The 17,962-nt window shown below is 48.3% G+C and overlaps 6 protein-coding genes across 6 annotated transcripts; 3 read left to right on the top strand and 3 right to left on the bottom strand.

The window, feature by feature from the left end:
- Nucleotides 1-1,874: 1,874 nt before the first annotated feature.
- Nucleotides 1,875-4,208, bottom strand: KY384_001179 (uncharacterized protein; the record flags this gene model as incomplete). Its single annotated transcript, XM_044809711.1, has 1 exon — nt 1,875-4,208. One exon carries the CDS (start codon nt 4,206-4,208, stop codon nt 1,875-1,877), a length of 2,334 nt encoding a protein of 777 aa, XP_044673618.1.
- A 1,243-nt stretch (nt 4,209-5,451) lies between these two features.
- On the top strand, nt 5,452-6,843 carry KY384_001178 (uncharacterized protein; the record flags this gene model as incomplete). Its single annotated transcript, XM_044809710.1, has 1 exon — nt 5,452-6,843. The coding sequence occupies one exon, from the start codon at nt 5,452-5,454 to the stop codon at nt 6,841-6,843; it is 1,392 nt and encodes a 463-aa protein (XP_044673617.1).
- A 464-nt stretch (nt 6,844-7,307) lies between these two features.
- KY384_001177 (uncharacterized protein) lies at nt 7,308-10,459 on the bottom strand (the record flags this gene model as incomplete). The annotated part of the gene is made up of 7 exons (XM_044809709.1): nt 7,308-7,461; nt 7,659-7,823; nt 7,896-8,443; nt 8,488-9,176; nt 9,242-9,411; nt 9,467-9,816; nt 9,869-10,459. 7 exons carry the CDS (start codon nt 10,457-10,459, stop codon nt 7,308-7,310), a joined length of 2,667 nt encoding a protein of 888 aa, XP_044673616.1.
- Nucleotides 10,460-12,216: 1,757 nt separating this feature from the next.
- On the top strand, nt 12,217-13,855 carry KY384_001176 (uncharacterized protein; the record flags this gene model as incomplete). The annotated part of the gene is made up of 2 exons (XM_044809708.1): nt 12,217-12,397; nt 12,708-13,855. The coding sequence occupies 2 exons, from the start codon at nt 12,217-12,219 to the stop codon at nt 13,853-13,855; spliced, it is 1,329 nt and encodes a 442-aa protein (XP_044673615.1).
- A 40-nt stretch (nt 13,856-13,895) lies between these two features.
- Nucleotides 13,896-14,275, top strand: KY384_001175 (uncharacterized protein; the record flags this gene model as incomplete). The annotated part of the gene is made up of 2 exons (XM_044809707.1): nt 13,896-13,964; nt 14,066-14,275. The coding sequence occupies 2 exons, from the start codon at nt 13,896-13,898 to the stop codon at nt 14,273-14,275; spliced, it is 279 nt and encodes a 92-aa protein (XP_044673614.1).
- A 977-nt stretch (nt 14,276-15,252) lies between these two features.
- On the bottom strand, nt 15,253-16,376 carry KY384_001174 (uncharacterized protein; the record flags this gene model as incomplete). The annotated part of the gene is made up of 3 exons (XM_044809706.1): nt 15,253-15,785; nt 15,833-16,051; nt 16,130-16,376. The coding sequence occupies 3 exons, from the start codon at nt 16,374-16,376 to the stop codon at nt 15,253-15,255; spliced, it is 999 nt and encodes a 332-aa protein (XP_044673613.1).
- Between the last annotated feature and the right edge of the window lie 1,586 nt (nt 16,377-17,962).

Raw genomic sequence — 17,962 nt, 5'->3', positions numbered from 1 at the left:
TAGAAATGGTTATCAGATCTTTTTGAAATACATGGACATGCATAAGCGATTTCAATCATACTTTCCCCACACGACCTCACACCACGCGCCTCGGCCTTTTCGCCTAAGCATGACGTTTCCACCTTCGAAAGAGACGCGTTCGATCGCAGCAACGCCTCTCTTCACCGCCGATAACTTGTCTCAATCCTCGAAACCGTCTTCGCGAGACCAGACAACTGACTTAGTAGCCTCGATGACGCGAGGGTCGCTGCGGACGGTGGTGCTTGACTGCTTGATCATCGGTGCGGAAGACGTCATTGTGTAGGGAAAGTTTTGAGTTCGTCAGCTAATTTGACTTCAGGTCTACATAATCCACGTACCTATTTTATGTCTTATTGAAAGATCGAAAGAAGGGACGGAGAGGTCGAAAAGCAGAATGCAAAGGAAAAGAAACGTCTGTGATCAGACGTCTCGAAATCAGGAGTTGGTGAGACCACCCAGATATGAGTAGCTCGAAATGGTTCCACAGACACGACTATTGATAGCGGCTGATGAGCTTGCTTTCCAGTCAACTACGATGAACGTGATCGACTTGAAAAACGGCTGAAGAAGAAGAAGAAGCTCTCGATCATCAGAACTTTTGACACCACAACAAAGCGGAATCAAAGCCGTGATTGCCATCACCACAATGTGATGAAGAGCCAAAATTCACAATGATAAGTCTTCGGATGTGAGCTGGTGACAATAAATTCACATTATGTATGACAAATTCCCGCGTGCGGATGAGAATCGACAATCAACTCATCGCTCTTTCCCCAACCATACCCTTACTCCGCCAAACACAGCGTTGATTTGACGAACAAGATAGCTAAATGGCCAAATAGCTGTGCACTTCAACAAGCTGACTGATTGATCAATGAGATGATCACTTGGCTCAACTAAGCAATCGGTCACTTAGATGTGACAGATGCTGGCCCGAACTAATTGAACAAGGGTAGACGCAGACAGCGCCGATGTCGATCGTCTGATACAACCCAAGCACATGGATGTCGTTGTTGACGTTGCTCACAGCTTGCTCCAAGGCTTTGTCTACAAATTCATTAATGCGAGAGACGATCTTCACAGTCGAATCGAGGAGGGGAACAATAGAGGCAACTAGTCCCACTGTCGCAATCGCTTCCGCCATCCGCAATGACTATGGAGGGTCGAGGTATTGCAACGCAGTGAAGCTGTGGCTATTGGTAGACATTGCGTTCGAGTGTGGTAGGAGCTCGAGTCCAGATTCAGCCTGACGAGTGGGGGCGCAGTTTGCTGCCAGCAAAACATATAGGTGTGGATTAGCATCCAAGTTAAGCCAAGCAGTCTGCGCATGGCCTGAAGGAGAGGCCGAGACGACCCGCCAGAGGCGTTGCAGCTAGGGTCATGACTAGTACAGAGTGCAAGTGTAATGAATTCTACCTCAATGCCATTAATTTTGGTAACGCCGGCATATGCCGCACCAGCCGAGATCATGCCAAGACTTTAATGGTAAACTGCACACGCTAAATCTCGGGGTCAGAAATTTCTCACGACCGAGGGTCAGTCAATCTGAACGTGACCGCGCCAAATTTGTAGGGGCAAAGCGGAGGGTAGTGGCCTACGATAGCCCGCCTGTTGCAATTTCATTGGGGCATATGGCCCTAAATCCCCGCGCTTAAGTTCTCTTTGGCGTGGCCACGCTCAGACTGACCGACCCTCGGTCATTACCAGGTCACATGTCATCTACAGCAAGGATGTAAAACGAATGTATTCACACTATGTCGGGGGTGAAAAGCTCTGGAACTTGACCTAAAACGTTTTCAAGTTAAGGAAAGCTTCATTGTTCATACCTGTCATAAGCTATTGGCATCTTGTTGTCAAGCGTTTACCTCAAATTCTCTGACGTTGAGAGAATACTCATTGGCGCCTTGTTTCTGGAGCGTCCCGGTCACCTGCACTGCCAGTCCTACTGGATGATCTGCCAGTGTCGCCGAGAGCCGCTTGTATGCCCCAGCTTCTGCGTCGTCAATTGGTCTCGGACTCTGCGCTGCCATGTCGAATTTTAGTTGGCTGCTTGCCTGGAACGGCGCGAGGATTAATGTTGGTCGAGTCGATGTGGCGGCCAGCGTCAGCTGCTCGTTGGCGCCATGCTGTGTCTTGCTACACACACCGGTGACTGTTACCTCGATACCACGCATATGGTATCCCTTGTTCGTGGCCTTCTCAAGTTCGTCCCGCCATTCGTCAATGTCAGGGAGGATGTCTTCTTGTTGCAGGTAGACGAAAGCGAGGGAGTCAGTGTGGTCCGGTACCGGGCGGACAGTCTCGATACCACTCAGTCGCTGCAGTGCATCATGAGCCACACCCCAGCAGCCTCCGAGGCCGTAGGGACAAACAGGCGTAAGGCCTACCACAACGGGAGGTCGGGCCTGCTCGTTAATAATCCTTTCATTGTGCGCCAAAAGGGTGGGTTGAACCTGTTTTGCTGCGATTGTGGGCTGCGAAATATCTGCTACACGCATGGATGCTGTAAACGCGTTGGCTGATGTTGGTGCTGGTACAACGCGGACAATCGGGGCCTCGGACGGTACTCCCAGCTGATTCAACACAAAGAGCATATAATGACCCGGCGGTGCATGATTTTCGTCGGCAGGAGCTGGTACTGTAATCTTCGTGCCCGTCTGCTTGATGGGTCCCAAGAACATAAGTGACTGGTTCATGTTGCGACAATGTGTCACGGAACCAAGCCGTACCAAGCTCACTCTGTCGATCGAGTCGTCAGTACCGACAGTGACTGGGAATGTCAAGTTGGCGCCGCAATTGATCTCCTTCGGCGCACTCTGAATGGTTGGTCGGGGTCCCTTGAACAGATAAGGTGGCTCAAAGAATTGCCCGTCCGTAAGGTTTTGATTGTCGAGCTTGTCAGCATCGCCATATTCACCACCCCCAGCTGAAAGGACCCGGCCATCGGGCAGCAGTAGTGCGATGGCGTGGTAGCAGCGATTGGAGTTTTCCGATGCCATTGTGGTCCATTTTTGATTGACAGGATTCCAGAGCTCAGCTTCATGCACGGGATTGTTTGTATCTAAATTGTTGAATCCGCTAGCACGAGTGCCTCCGGTCACAAACACAGTGCCATCAGGCAACACCGTGGCGTTGAATTGCCTACGCTGCGTATTCATATTCGTCATCTTCCATTCTGGCGGTTCGGCTTTCAAATCGATGTACTCGGCCTGCGTAGTGGGACCCCCGTTACCGTCCCCTCCACCAATGTACAGAATCTTACCGCTGTCGTACATGACCGACGGGCAATAGTCTCTTGCCCCAGCCTTACGCTTTATTTCTGCAGATTTCCATCTCCCATAGATTGAGACACTTTTGTTGTTGTCAGTCTTGACTTGAGTCACGATTTCCTTGTTATTCTTGTCCTTGAGCTCAAGAAACCATGACTGCTCCAGCGGGCCGGCCATGAGGACTCGACGACCGTTCGGATCAAGATGCACTCGCGGATACAAAGGGAACACAAATTGGTCGGGAATTGGTGCTGCGACCTCTTTCCACGCATTGGGGTCATTGGGAGACCAGATCTGTGGAACGCTATTGTTTATGGGGTCCTTATCTCCATCCTTGTAGCTGCCGGAGAGAACGAGCACGCGGCCATCGGGAAGGGGCAGAGCCGAAGGGTACCATCGGCCATTATTCATCTCCGTCATGGACCAGAATTCTTTGGTTTTGTAGTTGTAAACAGAAGTCTGGCGGAGACCCTCGTTGTCTTTGATATGCCCGCCAACAACGAGCAGGTTGCCGTCCGGTAGAAAACAGTGGCCACCGCAGAATAGATTGACTGTGCCATTGCCAAGCCTGTTGAGCGGACCATTCGGCGGATTCGGAACGGGCTTGAGGGTGTTTGTCGATAGATCCCAGGCACGACCCACCTTGGCGGGCGTGCTCTTACCGCTAATTGGGGTGGACTTGCTCTCGCCGAATTTCTGCGTAGAAGGATTCCAAGGGGGAGCAACCCAAGAGGGAGGAGTCCAGACGAAGGCTGTGGTAAAGTGTTCGTCGAGGTCCTTTGAGTTTTTGGCCTTGGGGTGTTGACGCCGGCCCCAATAGAGGATCGTGCCATCAGGCAGCAGGCTAGCATGAACGAGCACGCAATCGAATTCTGGGCTGAACACATTTGTCCAACGCCCTTTTTCTTCTCTTGCCATCTTCGCTTGGGCCTCTTGTAATGGTACTTTGATTTGAGCTCTTTCGATCAAGGTGGAGAGAAAGAAAGCCAGATCAGAAAGAATGATAATGTCTCCTAATGACAATGGTGGAGGTAGCGATAGTTTTCAGTCACATTTGTCACCCCCCATTTCAACCTACTCCTTTCAGGCTTCTCGGCGCGTTTCTTTGCAGATGTGCAGCTCTGTCGACTCCATATCCTGTGATCGTATCTACCGCCTTTCGACAAACTCGCTTACCTGTTAGTTCTAGATTCTTTTTCTCAGCCAGCCACCAAACGAGTCTCTCATCACAAGCCAACAGCCATAGGTCGATGGAAGTGACGAAGTGAACATTCCGCATGCGACAGGAACCTACTGCAGTGGGAATTGACGTGTACTGCAGTAGACTTGATCTGTCGCCGAGAGGCCTGAAGTCCTTGTCCCAAATGGTCGAAATGGCCACATTTTTAGTTAGCAGCTCAAACGCACAGACGCGGTGGCGGTAGTTGACAGCTTCACTCATACAGGAAACGTGGTGTCAATGGGCTGATCATTGGGCTCATTGAGACTCTGAGAGGCGCCATGTGATTAAGATAAAAAGAGGAGGGATGGTGGCATCCAATAATGTGAAAGTATTGAAATGCCGAGCCACTAAACATATGGATCAACACTTCTTCCAGCTGAGACTGAGAGCGCCACTTCTGTATTCCAAAGTGGTCCAGACTTTTCGCCCACTCTAGCTTTGGTCCTCGTCAATTCATTTCCAGCCACCTGCAGCTACGTGGGCCTCATCACATTCTCGACAATTCCCTTCAAACGCCATACCAACCCACCTGCAGACTTGTCACCTCTTCCGACAACCGTGGCTTGCCCGTACAAGGCGGACCTTCTCATCTGAAGGATGAGATTATCTTGCCCCGCACTATCACCCTCTTCAACTCCATGTACATGCACTTCATCGGTATGGTACAGCAGCTAAAAGCTCTTGCATTTGGTGGCTGACTGCCATCACTATCTGGTATCTTCACCAGAGCCTTATGCATTTGCTCTGGCCGGGCCCAGACTGATCTTGGCCCCGATATGCCTCGAAAGTAGGTGGTCAATGGCCATGGTCCGGCAATAAAGGTTGCGACTTTCCTCGACACTTGCAAAAAAAAAAAAATCATTCAAAACACATTTCTACAGCTCTACTTCAAATCCATTTTTCAGCCCTGTCAATTCAGCCCATCGCAAGTTCTCGATCATGGCCAGCCAAATCACCCCGGAAGGGAACGTGATCGCTCCTCTGAATATTTCAGCACCCGCCCCCATGCTCGACCTCAGAGGATTTAAATGGGATACTGTGGACGAAAAGATCCAAGGCACACACCACCGCGAAGATGCTCCACCGGCACCAAAGCAGCAAGTAGCAGCACTGCCCCCACAATTGGAGAAACAGCTAGAAAAACCTAAAGACTCATTCTTGCCTTCGTTCCCGCTGGAACAATTCCACGGTACTTATGCGGGCAACGGGTTCAATTTGATATGGCGTCCACGGGCCAATGACGATGCTACGTTCCCTACTACGTCAAACGCGTCTGCTAAGACACCTGTGGGACCTAATGACAACATTCTAGAGTTGAATCTCACAAGAGAGCAATTGACTTTCGGAGAAAATATAGGCAAAATACCAAATCGCGGGTTTTTAAACCAACCAGACATCAATCTTGCTGGATTGCCGTATTTGCAGACTGTTCAAGACGTTACATTCCCTACCACTGGAAAAGGCGACAATCCTATTGCTACAAGCATTCACTTTGAACCTGGCGTATGGCTCAACGTTCCGAAGTCAAAAGTCCACGAGAAACCCGCAGATAGCGTAACACGCATGGCGTGCATACCCCATGGCACTACAATCAACGCACAGGGTCTGGTTCCACCCCGTGCCACGACCTCCAAGTCTGTAATAGGGGGGGACGCTCGTCCCCCAAATATCCAGATGATTGACACCACACCGTTCAAGCTCGGGAACCCTAATAATAGGCTCAACGGAGCTTTTCCAAGCATGGATGCTGCCAACCCGAACACTTTCAGGATTCCTCAGGATCTCAAAAATTTCGTCCGAGAAAATACGATTACAAGTGAAATTATCAAGAACCCGCACCAGGTCCTTCTGAAGGCCATTAAAAACCAGGTGATTACAGAAACCATCACCATTGAAGTCTCCACTGGATTACCAACAGCCACTATCAACGGCGGTGGAATTTCGAATATCTCGTTCCTGATGGGCAAACAAAATCTCGGAGATAACAATGCCCCTTCTGATCCGGTCGCCCATGCAGCCTTTATGACGTCTACATTTTGGATCGAAAGGGTGCAATACCAGGTCCACATCACAAAATCCTCTGTCCAAAGCACACAACGCTTGTTTCCTGATATGTCGAAGAGTCCCGATGCACCTACTCCTGAATTCCTGATCACGACACCACGCGGTGGTGTGCCGAAAGACATAACAATCACGATTCCCTCAATCCAGATTCAATACTCACAGACCGTAAACCTGAACTTTGGTCTGCCTGGAAACATCTTGACCTGGCCACATGTCAGTGTAGCGACGCTCGTTCCCTCGAGCCCACAACCGTTCCAGATGACTTGAGTGAAGAAAGGTGAGGTCAAGGACATGATCAAGTTGGCTCAAGGCAATTGGAAGCGTGATCGGACAAAGCTGCCCAACTGTATGCGATAATTCACATAAGCTGCGTATCGTTCGAAGTGATGTGACATATGAATTTTGTTTTCAAGTGCCATTTATGGGAATCCTCTTTGTCAAAGAACATTCTTCCATATTTACTCCACTAGATGAACATATTTTGTAACAGTCCACTTTGCCTTCTTGAAAACAGCCATGAGTCATGCAAACCTGCCCGGTCTAGTCTATATGTCATTGTTCTATTCCAGTCTGTGCAGAATGTCGCCAGTGCAATGCATTGCTTTGAAATGCGATATGCTGCACCAACTTGCGTCTGCCTTTAAAACCGCACTCTTCCTATCCTATGGCTATCGTCCTAGTCAATGCCTTTAGTCGTCGCCTCACCGGTCGTGTTGAATTGAACTCCCTTTCTAGTTAGTAACCCATGCATTGGAGTCTAAGGAGAATATTTTGTAGCAACTAAAGTGATGTTCGCGAGCGTTGTCTTGGTTTGGCCCGACGTTCAAGTCGCTCAATTCGTCTAATCGAATGCGACAAACTCGTTTGCTTCCGAGAGTATCGACACTGAGTCGGTGTTAAGGTCAATACAGATTTATTCGTTCGTATACATGGTCATAGGTAGAAATTGGAACAGCCGGTCTCTAGCTTATCCAATATTGCGCAAGCAAAGTGGCGGAGTGGGATTCCGAGAAGGATGGTAGTTAAAATGGATCAGTCAGATGCTTAGTATGAATTAGTGACATCAGCTTATTGAAGCTGACATATCTTGTGTGAAATATGCCTGCGGTAAGCCATGAGTAGGGCCTGTCTGTGTTTGGTTGACTTCCTTTCGTTGATGACCCTCGTCATGGTCAAACCACCGTTTAGTGGCGCCAAGCAGCATTTTCCAAACGTTACCCTGTGAGGATGTGGTATCTACCATGTCCCTATGTTTAGTCAGAATCTGTATTGGGTATGGTTTGCCACGGGCGACAATGTTCTGTTTCGCTAGTACTTACACTCTGAGACTAGGGTCGTCGTCTGGGGGCGGTGGAGACTTCAAGGACTTCAAAAAGTTTCTCGCCCTATCGTCATTTCCAAATTGTATGAATTGAATACCCATACGATTTTTAGCAGCATTGCCATGCGCTTGCAATCTCTTTGTCATAGATTGAATGGCGGGAAGGACGTCCTTAGCGCATCCTGGTTGCCAAATGCCGTCCGTCAAAACGTAGATATTTCGTCTCCGATGGAGATCAGTTGATTTTGGCCTATGGAACATGCTTCGACGAGTCGCCTTAGGAAAATTAAGCTCTTCCTTGTATTCGTCCAGCAAGTCGCCCAGCCTAGCTGCCATATCCGAGGTGCCGCTAAATTTGACCTTTTTTAGAGACGATGACAGCTGGTACGAATGCTTCCAGCCCCTGATAGGATCCCCTGCAGTCGTGAAGAAGATATCTACACCTTCTGGGCTCAAGTTCTTTACTATAGCGGCCAGCACTTTAAAGACGCCCTTCACCTCAAAGCTGTAGTTTCCCATAGCGTCTGAGGTGTCTATGAGGAAGACCTATGAAGGTTAGATTTACAACATATCGTGACTCTTTGACTTACGTGGTCCATAGTCTTTAGGTCTTGAAGAAGATCTTTGTTGGGGAATGCAACTTTTCTCGGCCATCGCTTGCGTCCAATGATTTCAAGTGCCTGGTTACAAGACAAGTGAGGTGGAGGCAGCGCGGGATCTCCAATGGTCTTGTCAGGATCATTCAGAATGACTGTAGGGGGTCTGTTAGACCCCATGGGCTCTTGTACCTTGACATGAGTAATATCGGTCAGAAATTGTGACTCTGGTGCTGTGTTGTCACCCTGGGTCTCTTTTGCTCTTTCCATCTCGGTGTATTCCAGCATGTCTACCTTGGCTCTGCGGATAATCTGTGTGCTTCGAGTAAAATATTGTCCAGCATTCTCTTGTTCATCGGCTTTTGCCATGAGAATAGGCTCTACTAGATCCCGAAGAGCTTGTCGTGTAACGAAATCGTCTCTACGGCCAACGACAGCACGATTAGTCTTAGTGACAAGGCTGAGAACCTTGGACCCATCATGGAATAATTCTCCTTCGCCAGGCCCCACTTTCTTGGTTACTTCGATCTCCCGCAAGCGGCGGTACTCTTGAACCCCAGGCCAGCCGCCGTCGATCCATACACCAATCTCACTAAAGATACAGCCAAGGGACCAAAGATCCACGTGTCGACCGACCCGAACGGTTATCTCATCATCATTCTTGTGAAAGAGCTCGGGAGCGCCTTTCCGTAATCAGTTCAGAGCATGTTACCTAGGTAAAGAACAACAAGTAGACATTCATACGAACCATAAGTATATGTACCACCACCATCCTTGTCCGAAGCGTCCTTTTGTCGACCAGTCGAAGGTTTGAAATGACTGAGACCCATATCTGCCACGAAAAACTCATAACTGTGGGTCAACGTATCATGAGGTCTCTTGACAAGTATATTAGCAGGTTTAATGTCCTGGTGCCATCTATATCTCCTGTAAGACGAAAAAGCTATAGAGGAAAGAGAGGATTAATCATTACCCTAGCATTTGATGGTGACCCTGACCTTCTTTCTCGACTCCGTGAATTTGTCCAAGACCTTTGAACAACTGAAAAATTTGCTCCCAGAAACGAATGACATCCCCGCCGGACCTTGGAGCATTGTTGTGCTCCATGACTTCTTCCAGAGTTCCCTTGTTCGCATACTCCAGAATGATATTGTAAGTATTGTTCTGGATAAAGCTACCGTAATAAGTGATAATGTTTGGCGGAGGACGATTATCTACCCTGAGCTTGTAAAAAGCCCTCGTCTCTGCGTCATAAAAGGTCTTTGCATCCTGGCCACGATATGTTTTCACCACAAAATCGTGTGATATTTGTGCATTAGCAATCTAAGGAGAGGTCATTTCAAGCTCGACAGCGATAATGCGACAAGTATCCTACCGTTCGAGCCTTTGGAGTGGGTAGAAGACTGTGGCATTCCGGGTGGATTTTGACCTTGTAGACGGAGGATTCCCCTCCTCGACCGAGAAGTTCCTCGAATTGGAACGGCAAAATCTCTTCCGGTAATACATCTCTACTCATGCCGTATTGGAGCCTAACGGGGCAGAAAAGCCACTGATTTTTTTTGAAGGCTTCCCAAAGATCAATCTCAGCGGAAATTGGGAAATTAGGAGGCTTAGATAAAATTGGCAATTTGTGATCCTGCAAGTTCTCATATTTTGTAAAGAGCTTGATCATACTCCCTTGATGGAGACGCAAAAGGATGACGAAGGGCCGGAGGTAATGTTTCCGGATGATGTCGGCATCAGGCGGGTTATCATGTGGGTCATCATGTCGGAAAAGTTCCTGAAGTAAAATTTCGACTCTGCCATCGCGTTGTAGATAATCCTGTAGTGTTGACTTGAGCATGTATCTGGGTGACTGCATCTTCTGCTTTGGCTGTTTTGTACCATGACACCATAGGCCTTGGTCTTCCTGCCACTTCAAGAAGGCCTGGATTGAAACACTTTCATCACGCTGGCTCGTAACCATTACCACTCGTACTGGAAATACAAAGCTGTATGCAAGTATTTATTGGAGCGGTAAGCCACGAGGCTGTGTGTAGTACAGCAGTTCCGACCGCGCCATAAGGGCGCCGGCGATGCATTGAGTAGTCAAGCGGCAATGCAGAATTGAGATTACAAGGTCAACTCTACCGGTAGCGGCACGCTTTCCATAGCCTTGTTTGCAAAGACTAAATGATCACTAGCGAGCATCGACCTCATTCTTCAATGCCGACGCCTAGTGGTGGCTCGGTGAGCCATTAGTCCCAGCCTGACAGCGAAGAGTCCGCTCACATAGCGATCAAGTAACATTTATGTTATGGCCTCATCCAGGCTGAGCCTCGAAGTAAGTCACTCTCTGTGAGTAGCAACATCTTCTTCGCAAGTTTGACACGAGATTAATTCGAGTGGGGCGCTGAAGTTGGTCCCTCCATAGCCAATCTTGATATGACGACAGAGACATGGTGTAAGATCTCTGATGTGCAACCCGATTGAAAATTCACCCCTCCACACCCTTGCGGGGCAACGCTAATCAGTCGAATCATTCTGCTTTGCCAATAAACTAAAAGATTGGCGAATCTAGCTTGCTACTTGTGCTTATCAGCTTGAGGTCTGCGTGCATCAATGCCGGTGCCCCGCAGCTCAATGACCCTCACCTAACCATCACCTATGGATTCTCTTGCATGAAGCAGAAAGTCTACGAATGATAAATGCAGAGGTGATATGCAACGCAGTTTCACATGCAATGACGCTGCGTTTCCAGAGAGTTCACGGTGATCACCTGCCATCAATCCTAGCCAATGATACATGCTTGAGGCTCAAATGCTTCTCAGCTCCTGAATACTTAATGCTGCGTCACAAATTAAGCCTTGCCATCATTCGCAAACACTGTCCATCGTGAAAAGGTGTCAGCATCGGCACTCTCTCTGTAGTGGGAATTAGATCACTTCCCGCCGATTTCAAAGGCTCTGACATTGAGCTTCCGTCAGAGTCCTGCAACCCTTACCAAGCCGGAATCACCATGCCGCAGCAAGCCCCCAACAATTCGGCATGGGTGTATGACAGGGTGTACCATTATCGATTGAATGAACAGATTATTGCCGATTACCTGACAAGCATATTCTGCGTGGGGGATTTCAGAGTAAAGGTAGGCTGCCTAGCACCGAAATTGGACCCTCATCTGGGGCGCCGAGCCATTGATTGTGGTGCTCATCCGGGCGTAGCACTCCGGCGAATACTACAGAATATTCGTACCCCGAAAACTGACCACGGTGTGTACCGTCCTTTACTGCGCAAAGTATCGAGGTCAGCTGCTGACGTGGCGCTGCAGGAGGAGCAACAGGAGCTTGAGAATAGGCGCTTGCCAAAGGCTCACAACACCGCCTGATAGGTATGGGAGGTGGCGTTGCCTCATGCTTAGATTGCTTTGGAAGGCACTGAGGCTATGCTCCTGTGTGGAGACCAGAAGACTCCGAGAGAACGCTATGTATTTAGAGGGGTCCTTAGTAGGAGTTCATTACTTTGACGACAGAGTAAGGCAAACCCTGGGTCTTCCAAATAATTCTGTTTTCCGGCCCACCGCAGCCTTGCGGTAGCGGGGTCAGGACTGCCGCTCGGTCCATGCTTAGAGCCTGCTTCTAGATATAATAGCTATACTTCGCCTCAGAATTGTCCTCTTTGCACATCTTTAAAACCTTGTGCGGTCTGATAACGTTCTCCGCTAGTTTGCTGCCGGTTTTCCGCAACATGGATGCCCTTCAAGCCCAATGCAAGGATGCCGATAAGTATCCCTTGAATATGTCTTTGGCTGGGCAACCAAAGTATACAGTCGATCTCAGACATAGGAGACTCAGAGACGATGCAAATCGTCTATTCAAAGCAGATAAAGGGTTCCTTGAGTTTCTCGAATTTAGTGAAGGGGGAAAAGGTTTGTGTGCATCTTCGGGCCAGTGACTGACTACCTACCAACGCTAACATCTGGATCATGACAGGTTTCTGGAACTTTCCAATATATGATACCATCGAGTTAAGGCAACATCTAGCAATAGATGATCTGGCCGAATCCCACGATCCTTGTTGTAGATACCTGTGAGCTGCGGCTAATCTCACTTGTTTGATCACCAGCAGCTGACCATCGCAACTCGGTAGTTTCGTATCCGCACCGAATTCAAGGGACAGACTCAATGTTACCTATTCCATGCTTATGCTATGTTTCACATATCTTCAGGTGATGCCAGAGTTCATCGACTTTCTCTTGATATTTGGAAGACAAACGCGGGCCCAGCATTTTCACTTTTGCGCCTTCAAGCAACGTACCAGACTTGCTTCTTGTAAAGAAGACTTCTCTGCCTACGGTCTTAAGATCCCGAGTATTGGCTGGTCAGGCCGTGATCTACAACTGTGTTACAATTTGAAGTCGATGGAGACTTCTTCCCAAGGAGGTTGGCCTTGGTCAGTTCGCGATTGCGTTATCAACCATTCTTTCGATCTAGAGAAGGTCAGATGTACCTGGATCGTGATCAAGGGCAATGCTTTAATACAGGATCGCATTCGGACCGCAACTAAATATCAGAGTCCATCGGAGCTTTCTTCATTTCAGTCAACGGACAGATCCTTTGCATCTACTCTGGCAACTCATTCTATCATTGCAAATTGGGCTGCGGAGAACTGGGACATTTACATCACTTTCGTCGAAGCTCGTTTTCACGAGGTCTCGTGTCGGGCTATAACGAACGAGATCGATATATCCGGTTCCCCAACAATTGTAGAAGAAAATGCAGGCGATTCTGTTCCCAGATATGCGCGAACAGATACCGGTAGAAGCTCAAAATCGATCATGTCACTCTTTTCTCGCACTTTTCTCAACGTCTTTGATACTTCGTCATCTTCTTCAACCGGTCATGGGGAGAAAAACTCGAAGTCGCAGCCGATGAGCCACATGAAATCCGGTCTACGTCAACCACGTCCTCCATCGATCAGCGCTAAGACGAGAAAGGTGGAGTTTGAAACGCGTGGCCAACAATTTATATCTGTCAGCGACTTACAGATACTGCATACCCTACATGAAAGGACCAATGAGTCGGTTCTGGTCTTGCAGCTGAACATCAAGATGATGTCGTCACTAGTAGATTTCTATCGGAACACGCTGCAATCCCCATATTTTCCAGAATCGATACTTTCCAACTCTAGAGATGATTTTGCCCATTTCAAGTCTACGCTGCAGGAAGTTCAATACGATCTTGAGACACATATTCTGAGACTGAATACACTTGCCGGCTATATTGTGGAATGCAAAACTCTGGTCTGTTTCTCGCGTCGTATCTCTGTCACAAAGCTGATCAACATAGCTGTCTGGCATCTTGGACCACCAGAATACGCAAAGTAACAAACTTCTGGCTAAACAATCCAGTTTCTCAACACTCAACATGGAACGGATGGCTGACGAAATGAATCACATCGCTCGTAAGACGAGGACAGAAACCGTTTCAATGAAAGTGATAACTCTTGTGACTCTTTTCTTTCTACCTGGAACTTTCATCTCAGTAAGTAATTGGTATCGCTGACATTAATCAACTGACACATGATAAATTACCAGACCCTCATGAGCACAGACGTATTTCAAGATCACGAATCCGGTTCTAGTGCTGGTAGTCCATACAACAACCTGAACCCACTCCAATTCTACTTTACGCTGAGCGTCCCACTGACGGTATTGACCCTGCTAGTATGGGCATGTCTCTACCAATTTGAGATTCGTCGAGCACAAATGGAAGAAGGAAAGTTCATAGCTTCGAAAATGGCATGACGTACTATGTCGATGTGGATGTCTAATGTCTTCCAAACCATGAGCGCCTGCGCATCATTGCTAAGCGACGATGTTCTCCACGAGGCCGGACAGATATCGCAGAATGGTTGCAACATCCTGCCCAAAGGAATCATAGGTAAAATTTGCTTTGGTGGTCGTCATGATACCATCATGACGACCTGGTTACAAATCGACGGAGAGTGATTTTAGGGATGGAACATTCCAACACATCGCGCACACTCTGACGGGTCTTGGTACCGGGATACTGACCAATGCTTAACCTCGAAAATATACCAAGCTGTTGGCACGAATCTCCACATATCAAGAATATCTTATCTCCTGCCAGCGCTACATCAACAAAAATTCTCGACGTGCTTCCAGAGGAACTTCGGGGGGACTCAGTCACAAGCATGGTCCAGTGCTTCTGAACGAAAATTAGAACTTGCCAGATCATGGGACACATGAGCATAAGTCAAGCTTCCTAAGTAAGCGCGATGTTGGACATTCACGAACTAAAAACCGCGATAAGCAGACTAGGAAGCTCTTTGAGAGGTGATTGCAGCAAGATCCATTCAATAAAAATTGCATTACATAAAAAGGTAGCTCACAAGAAGCTTGAATACCATCGTCTACTTCGAAAGGCTATTCCCTAGAGCTAGAAATGGCTGCAAATATGGAGATGTCAACAAGTCATGGTTTGTGGTAGAAACGACTCAGATACATCGCATTGGGCACATATCTTCGGAGTAATGGCAAATGTTTCGGCTTAAATTAGTAAGTGCGTGCGTACATTTAGCAGGTTTGATGCCGGCAATAATCAATGAAATGTCTTCCACGATTAAAAGCCAGAAGAAGCAAATGAGCTTCACGATTCCCAATGCCGCTTTGCAACTCTTGAGTAGAATACGCATCGACACAGGTTTCATATCAAAGAATAGCAATCTCTTCCCAACAAACCCTCACCCACAAGATCCCAATTACCCATGCGCCTGCCCCTTCCCTCCCTCCCCCTTCTTCTGCTCCTCAACCCACGCCCCTAACATGCCTTCCATATCCACCACTTGCTCTCCCACACCCTCGCCCGGCCCCCGTTTCGCCATCTCCACCCACTGCTCCTCACTCAACTTATTCCTTCCCTGCCACTTCAGTATCCCCTCATGATCCCTACACTTCTTCCTGATCCCAAAGTCCGGGAACGGATACTCCTGCGTGCGCACCCAATTGTGCGTTATCATATCCGTGCTGGGGTTGCAAGTCAGGGTTTGGAGGAGGAGGTGTAGGCAGTGGGAGAGGTGCGCTTGATGGATGGCTGGAAACTCCTTTTGGCCGGGATACGTGGTTTGGGGCTTGTTTTGGTTGGGTCTAGAGTTGAGGCTAAGGTTGGAATTGGGATCGGGAATGTAGAAGCCAGGGTAATAGTGCTCGCGATAGGCGTATTTGCGGACTGCGTTGAGGCAGTGGAGGGCGTGCTGGCCGTCTAGCTGGGCGAGGTGCGCGTCGGTACCGTATCCTGTGCGGCTGTTAGTTCTGGAAGTGAAACGAAACGGGCGGACGTACCCCATTCAGGTGGCGCTTTCACTGTATTGTTTGGGTTCTTGCCTAAGCGAAGGACCTCGTTGGTGGTGATGGTGACGATGCCGATGTCTGCAAGCGCTTCCCAAGCAGCATCAACTTCCGCAGACGGCGCCCGGCGGAGGAGTAGGCTGTGCTCGTTGAATAGAGATCCATCTACTGTTTTGTCGACTGTGCCGAAGTTGAGACGTTCAAACACTGGAGCTTTGGGTTTCCATTAGCTCCTCCTTGTAACGTAGAAGAGAACTTCATTCATTTTGGATTTGGTAGAAGGTGACGTACAGTAGAACGAGAGCTGCTGCAGATACCAATTTGTGGTGTGACTGTGGGCCTTGTCCGTCGCGAGCAGGACTAGAGCGAACGCGAAAAGGCTGAGATTGAGACCGAGTGAGAGTGACATCCACCATTTCTGAGGTGCTCCACAATTCTTTGCGGTTGGCTCTTGGACCTGACTAGTTGCATCTGGAAACATGTTGACATGGTTGCCCATCAAAGGTTCGTAGACCTCTGAAGCACAATCTGTCTTCATTACGCTTCTGTGGACAATAATGCGGTATTGATATAACAGATGTGTGGTCTAGTGAGACATTTCCTGCCAATGATAGAAGACTGCACGAGTGCCAATTGGGTCGCAGACCAAGGAGTAGAGACTCCAGAGGAAGATGTAGTCTTCATCTGTGCCTAATCGTCAGATCAAGCGCTAGAAGTAACCACTTGCTTGAGAAATCGCATGAAGACCTCACATGTGCACGGAGGTGGTAGTCACGTTATTCCAGACCAACCCCGGAAGTCTGCAGATACATATGCATAAGATTCCGCATTGGCCCTCTGACCTAGTCACGCCTTTCCTGCAATAAGAGCTTGGGTTTAATGCTTGATATTCTCGTGCTTGCTGCCTTCTTTCTCTCAATGCTTTCCATTAGGCGGAGCTTTCGTCAAGCATCAGATAAGAAGCCAGTACTTACCAATCGATCTGCAATGTGCTTAATCATGCAGACATCTTTACGTTGGATCGAGATATGTGAGCATCAATTATTGCCATGGGCTAACCGGATTATATAGAGTCTTCCCCATTACAGGTCAAGGCCCATGCGAAAGCTTTTCGTCCTAGAAAATTAACCCGGAAGGTCGCATATATTCGGAACAAACGTGCATTATGCAGCTAGTAAGGGGAATAACATCTGACATGACAGATTTGACATGACATTTGGAAAAGGCCCAAGCGATTGTATCAATTTGAATTTCATAAACCCATTCATTGCTGTTCTGACACATAGAGATTGGGCGTTGGCCGAGACAAGATGTTTGCAACTGTTGGCCGTTCGATTGTGCGCCCCTTCTCCATGTCGTCTTCAACCGCATTTGCTTCACTCCAATGAAGCAGCCCCTCAAAGTTGCGGCATTTCCGAGGATTGTCGAAATCTGCCATAGGCGGAATGGTACCGTCGCGCCAGTAATGCGTGACGATGTCAAAATCAGCGTTATAATGAGCGTCCGAAGGCAGTGTCGCTTGTGACGGACATGTAGGTAGTTGGCGTATTCTGCATCGCCGAATTTGGGCCGATAGTAATAGTCCCAGTACTGCACGGTCAGTAGTTGTCGTGCTTCCAACATGGGCATCTTTACGTACCATCTCAAATCATAAATAAGGCCACGGCTCGGTACATTGAGAATGTGGCACAGACGGTCTACTTGCCCTGCATGAGAGTTTTCAGGCAATCGAGTGACATCCGGTCGAATAAGCATGAAGAAATGAAATTGCATCACTACAGTAGCGATATCGTCGGGATATAGATAGACTGTTTGCTTGGGGTTCCATCGATAATTCAAGTAAAAGCCAGCCAGCTTCTATCAAGTAGCAACAAATCGACTCCTTCTCACCTCACCATGCATTTTACCAGAGTCCTAAGTACCACAGTAGCGCTCAGTACATTCGCTACAGCGCTACCCTGGACCGGCAGTCAGTGTTCCACCTTTTTTATTGTGCATAATTGATCACGATCCGCGAAGCTACTGACTTACATTCATCTAGACGTTGGCACTCTCCTAAAGCGTGACGAAGTAATCCACGCATATGGCCGACTTGATGATGCCGTTGCCAAGCGTAGCGAGGCC

Source organism: Bacidia gigantensis (genome assembly GCF_019456465.1).
Source record: "Bacidia gigantensis strain McMullin 20006 chromosome Unknown contig_125, whole genome shotgun sequence".
Classification (NCBI taxonomy): domain Eukaryota; kingdom Fungi; phylum Ascomycota; class Lecanoromycetes; order Lecanorales; family Ramalinaceae; genus Bacidia; species Bacidia gigantensis.
The sequence above is the reverse complement of the archived record's forward strand: the minus strand, read 5'-3'. Positions and strand labels throughout refer to the sequence as shown.